The sequence below is a fragment of the Corvus brachyrhynchos genome, unplaced genomic scaffold (assembly GCF_000691975.1).
Source record: "Corvus brachyrhynchos isolate BGI_N302 unplaced genomic scaffold, ASM69197v1 scaffold114, whole genome shotgun sequence".
Classification (NCBI taxonomy): domain Eukaryota; kingdom Metazoa; phylum Chordata; class Aves; order Passeriformes; family Corvidae; genus Corvus; species Corvus brachyrhynchos.
Window position 1 is genome coordinate 8,136,873 of NW_008238337.1, and position 5,895 is coordinate 8,142,767.

Consider the following 5,895-nt stretch of genomic DNA (forward strand, 5'->3'; position numbering starts at 1 on the left):
TCAGTGGGTGCTGTGACACTTTATGTGCTGTAGATACTGGTTAATGCGTTCTTCTCTGTGTGTTGTTTTTTCCTCTCTAGTTCTCTTTTAATATGTTTGACCACCCCATCCCTCGGGTGTTCCAGAACCGCTTCTCAACCCAGTACCGCTGCTTCTCGGTATCTATGCTTGCCGGACCTAATGACAGGTCAGATGTGGAGAAAGGCGGGAAGAGTATGTGCATGTTTTATTTTGACTAATAAACTTGTTGGAAGAGTGTTTATGAATAGTGTCAAGTAATGCAGCTTTTGGCCAAGACAGCAGAAACACTGAAAACATGGTGACAGAGTGCTGAGCACCCTGGGTGGGGCTTTGAGGAAGGAGGAGGGGTCATCTTCCGTTGCATTACTCGGTAATTAAAAATGTTTACCGAGTGAATCGGGGTTTATGGGCATTAGAAGGAGACAGTCTTCTTTTATAAAGTTTCTTGTTACAATCTTCGATCTAGTGTAAGCCATGGAAGTTTATTACTTTCTGCCCCCACCGTGTTGTACCTCACTTAATCTGTATAAAGTAATAGATTGGCCAGCTTCATTTTCAGGTTGTCAGACTAATACTATGTTGTTTTGAGTTGGTATGGATTGAAGAGCACCTGTGAGCCCAAACAACTAAAATCAGCTTTGGGAAAATTTTTCTTTAGTAGTGGTATTGTCTTCTCTTTTATTTTTCCCCGATTATAATTCTGAAATCTCCACATAGCAGGGGTATTTGTCATGACTGATTCTACTGAAGTCTCTGCCTAAAAATGAATTTGCAGATTTTAGAATCCGCCCTTTTTTTAAAGGAGATTTTAGAGAAAGGAAGGATAAAATTGTATGTTATGTACTCTCATACAGACGTGCTTTTCCTAATTTTACATTCTTATTCATTTCTGCAGTAATTATGCCACCATCAGCTTTGGATCAACTCAGTAAGTGAATACTTTATTCTGGAATAACAACCTTAGAAATAGAAGCAAATGTGTAGGCAAATACCACAGTATTTTAGTTGTCTATTCAAGTCTTAAATAGAGACTGTGAGACTAATTAGTTTTAAAAAATGTATTTTGAAGGTATTTTTTCTGTCAGAATTAATGGGACTTGTCTGTCTTCAAGTACAGACATCTGAAGTCTTGGGTTGCCTGAGCATTTAGAGTTCTGAGTGTGATGCCAACACCGTATTTGTGTATCTGCTTTCTCTGTAGTTTTGAGCAGTTGGAATAATGGTGTGAGTGGAATCCTCTCCTATAGTCTGGCTCATTCTCTTGGTGATGTTTGATCTCTGAAAGCTTCAGAAATGTGCTAGTGGCTTTTAACAAAGAAAATTTTTTTCTCCTTTCTCACCAGGCCGCCTTAATATTACTTACCCCATGCTGTTCAAGCTGACCAACAAAAACTCAGACCGAATGACACACTGTGGAGTGCTCGAGTTTGTGGCTGATGAGGGCATATGTTACCTTCCACACTGGGTGAGTTGCCTCATGCTGGACTGTCAGAACCTGAAAAGTAGGATTAGCGAGTTGCCAAGTTTAATATTAGAGAGGTGGAACGTTTCCTGACAGTGCCTGTCTCTGCTGATCATGTTCAACAGCATGTTCAACAACAGCCTTCAGTTCTGGCTCAGGCTTCCCTCCACAGAAGTTTAACTGAGCAAAGCAGACTGCTTTTTAACATGCACCTGACTGTTCTTCCTGAAGTTGAATATACACGAGAACTGAGATACACAGGAGAGAGATTTGAAAACATCAGACATATTGAAAGGGCTTTGTTTGTTTGTTTCCATTCTTGCAGATGATGCAGAATTTGCTGCTGGAAGAAGGAGGCCTGGTGCAAGTAGAGAGTGTTAATCTGCAAGTTGCTACTTACTCAAAATTTCAGCCACAGAGTCCAGATTTTCTTGACATCACCAATCCCAAAGCTGTGTATCCTTCCTATTCAATTATGGAGTAAGGGGAAGAAATTTCTCTTCCAAATTGGAATGATCAAACAGAGCTAGTTTTTCAGGTGTGACTCATACGCTTCCAGTAGTAGGTGGCCACTGCTGTTCCCTCTGAAAATAGAAGGGATGGAGAGCTGATGTACAGAGATGTGATCAGCTGTTGATACAAAGTGTGGTCTGGAGTGAAGAAGGAGGAGTGTTGGCTTAAAATCCAATGAGTTTTGAGTGTCCTTTTGAAAAACTTGTACACCCTAATATTTACTAAAATCCTATCTGCAGTACTGATGGCTTTTAAACCATGTTTGAGAAACCAGGGATTAGAGATCTACAGTATGGTAACTTTAAAGCTTTGATGTTTCTCTGAAAACAAATATTTTATCTTAACATACTCCAAAGACTGGAAAATGCATTGAGAAACTTTGCCTGTCTAACTACTGGGGACGTTATTGCCATCAACTACAATGAAAAGGTACAGTATAGGGTTGAGGGTTAGAGACTGAGTTCAGTTGTTGGATGTTGGTACTAAAACAATCAACCCAGAGCTGTGCCGTGCTTTGGACAAGTAATGCCACATGGCAGATTTCACAGTTGGTTTTCTATTGGAGGGAAAAAGGAGTCAGCTAAGTCTTTTTCTGAGCTGCTGTTTAAACTTTTAGAAACTTTAGAAACTTTAAAGAAAATAAATGTGCTGTTGAAGGTTTTATAAGTTAAGGGAAAGAATTTATCCTAAATTCAGAATTTGTTTTCAAAAATGTAGATTGAAGTACAGTAGGAGTGCAGCAAGGTACAGTAATAGATTCTCTGACTTCTAAGTTAAAAACTTTTGCTTTTAAGTTCTGTAGAGACCCTGAAGTGTATAGTCCTCAACCTAAAGAGCACTTACTGCAGTTTTCTTCAAGCTCTCTGAAGGGAAAGGTTTAGATATGCTTTTCTTATACACAATGCAATCTTAAAATATCTGTTACTGTTTCAGATCTATGAGCTTCGGGTAATGGAGACCAAACCAGATAAGGCTGTGTCCATCATAGAGTGTGATATGAACGTAAGTTAAAGCTGATGTGGAAAGTCTGCCCTAACTGTGCCTTCCCAAGAGGAGAGGGCACTTGTGCAGGGATAGCTCTGCACACCCAGCCCCTCTGATGCTGCAAGAAAGGTGCAGTCCATGGGGTAGGGAAGATGACTCATTTGAGAGTACTCATGTGCCATTGTAACCCCATCTGTGATCTTGATTAGCACCTGGTGTACCATCAGGTGACTGCAGTGCCTAGAACTTAATGTTTGGCTTCAGCATGTTTTATCTGAGTTTTATTTAATAGCCGTGTCTTGACTCATACTCCAGTGATACTGTGATGCTGTTTTACTGCTCTGTTTCAATGACATGCTAAGGCTTGTTCCTAGGAGGCTTGGTCTTTTTTTAGTTCTGAGTAAAACGTTTAACAAGCAAACCTCAGTTCTTTTTAGATCAAATGTAGTGATAATAGTTCATGGAGTTTTGAGGAATAGTAGTATAAAGCTTACAATTTAAAGAAAAATATTAATTTTTTTTTTTATGCTTTTTGTGTAAATAGGTGGATTTTGATGCTCCTTTGGGATACAAAGAACCAGAAAGAAGTGCACAACATGAAGAGTCCACAGTAGGTTAAGCTTCTCTTCTTCCAAAATGTATTCCCTAGAAGTCAGCATTGCTTGTGGAGGGGAGCAGTGAGTGCCAACATGTTTTTTCTTTAAACAAGTTCTTAAGGTTAAACTTTACTTACCAGAAGCTTTTGCATGTGTTACTTAGGAGATTGTTGTTTACCAGCTGTTGTTTTTTGAAAGGGATTGTTCTGAAGTTTTGTTTGGTCAGAAATACTTGTAACTGTTTTCATGTCATGTACATGTCAGAACATGAACACAATAAACTTGCTTTTTCCCCTCACAGGATGTGGAAGCAGACCACAGTGGATACGTGAGTGACATAGGATTTCGTGTAAGTCCCCTATTTCTGCTGGTTTGTGAATGCTGTAAAATGGTGAGGGAAAGTTGTTCTGAGCAACTACAAAATATTAGTACCTGTTCTTAGAGGTGCTTGTTATTTAACTGGCAAGTGCCTGTGAATGTTTTATGTGATCACAGCCAGGCACAGCATGACTTACTCTGCAAAGGGCAGATGGGAGACTGAAACAGACCCCTACACCCACGATTCATCAGCTTATGTGTACCAAAAAGAAGCATGCTGAAATAAATAACTAAATAAAAATTGCTGTAAGGTTTTACAGAATATAATGTCCTTGTGCAGGGTGCTTTCAAATGCCAGGAGTTAAATTAAAACTCATTATGTATCCACAGGCATTCTCTGGATCTGGAAACAGATTGGATGGCAAGAAGAAAGGTGTGGAGCCCAGTCCCTCACCAATTAAACCAGGAGACATCCGAAGGTATATCTGTTTCATTCAGTTGTCAGCAAGTGAAGGATCAGTGTGTGAGCAGTTTCAGTTTTTATCCCTGCTCCTGCAATATAGACAAACTAATTTCATCATGAGCTTGCCTTTACAAAAGAAATAGTTTTATCCACAGGCTAATGGAAACATGCCTTTGGCCAAGCTTCCACAACAACTCCAGTATTTGATTATTTACTTATCCAATCTGTGCCTACCTTCAGAAAATAATTCAGTGGTTTAACTCTGGAATTATTTAGAAAAGAAAATGTGCAGTCAGTGTTGGCACTACACTGACAAACACTGAATAGGTCTCTCTGTGTTCAATTCAATGGTAAGTATAAAACTTAATTCATAATATTTTTATGCTTGTTTTCCAGAGGAATTCCCAACTACGACTTCAAGATTGGTAGAATCACATTCATTAGGAATTCACGTCCACTGGTTAAGAAAGTGGAAGAGGTAAATAAAGTTGAATCCTCCCCAGTTTTTGATCCAAGTTTATGGCCCCCCTCTCTTTTCTCTTGATTTTTTTACGGCATACTTCTGTTATAAAGTGGTAGTAGTTTAGAATGGTTTGAATTACAAGAAGTAACCTCTGATGTCCTTGTTACTGATGGAAATAGATTGGCCTGATGTCGGTTTAATAAGCCAGTGCACACTTCTTTCAGTTGGCTGAAAGGTCACCAAAATGCTGTTTTACTTTCAGGAAGAAAGTAGTTTTTGTCTAGATTAAGGATGTGAAATATCTACAGTCAGTGGCTGCTCTGATGGAGTATTCTTGCTAACAATCATTCAGCTTTCATCACACACAAGCAGTGAGCAAAGAGGTAACAACCTTTTTTCCCTCTTTTGTTTTTCCAGGATGAATCTGGAAGCCGGTTTATTGCCTTTTCAGGAGAAGGCCAGTCCCTGCGCAAAAAAGGAAGAAAGCCCTAAGTTGTGGTACCTTCAGCTAGTTAGGGGGAAAATAAAATAACAGTTGCAGCATCTTGGGTCTTAGTTATTGCAGTTGAGAGATTGTTTTGCAACACTTAATAGGTGTTTTGGTTTTGGTTTCATGTTTAGAGCTGGAGATTTCAGGCTGTCTTGATTTTCAGTTGAAAATTAAGTTCTGGGAATTTGGAAGAAGCTTTTTGTATGTGTTGTAAAGATGGGAACATAGATCTCTGATAAATCTGAGAAGCAAAACTAACAAGATCTACCTTACTAAGGGTCTGGTTCTTAGACTACATCCTCCCCTCATCTCCCGGGTGATGATGGTCTCATGTTGCTCTGTGCTTGATATTTTCCTCCCTCTGTATATATTTTGCCACAATTTAAGGTCAGCTTTTTTTTGTGGTGCAAATGAAGGGTGACTTTGGTGTTTAGGACTTTTGTGCAGGGAGTCTCTTTGAGCTTAGCTTCGGGTGTTGGGTTATTAATCATTCTAAGCAAACCCCCTGTAACTGCTTTTTATATTTATAATTAATAACATGCCTTTTAATAGTTGAGATACTATAACGTAGTGTAGCAATCTCAC

At 39.2% G+C, this 5,895-nt stretch overlaps 1 protein-coding gene across 2 annotated transcripts; it reads left to right on the forward strand.

Moving 5' to 3' along the window:
- The first annotated feature begins 50 nt into the window (after nt 1-50).
- Nucleotides 51-5,582, forward strand: UFD1L (ubiquitin fusion degradation 1 like (yeast)). Of its 2 annotated transcripts, none has more exons than XM_008634106.2 (11): nt 51-213; nt 917-949; nt 1,365-1,486; nt 1,809-1,939; nt 2,353-2,425; nt 2,930-2,998; nt 3,525-3,590; nt 3,878-3,925; nt 4,285-4,373; nt 4,754-4,835; nt 5,238-5,582. In XM_008634106.2, the coding sequence occupies exons 1-11, from the start codon at nt 93-95 to the stop codon at nt 5,310-5,312; spliced, it is 909 nt and encodes a 302-aa protein (XP_008632328.1). In that variant the 5' UTR covers nt 51-92; the 3' UTR covers nt 5,313-5,582. The 2 variants fall into 2 exon arrangements, with proteins under 2 accessions (XP_008632328.1, XP_017590453.1); XM_017734964.1 differs by having other exon boundaries at nt 86-187.
- Nucleotides 5,583-5,895: the final 313 nt, after the last annotated feature.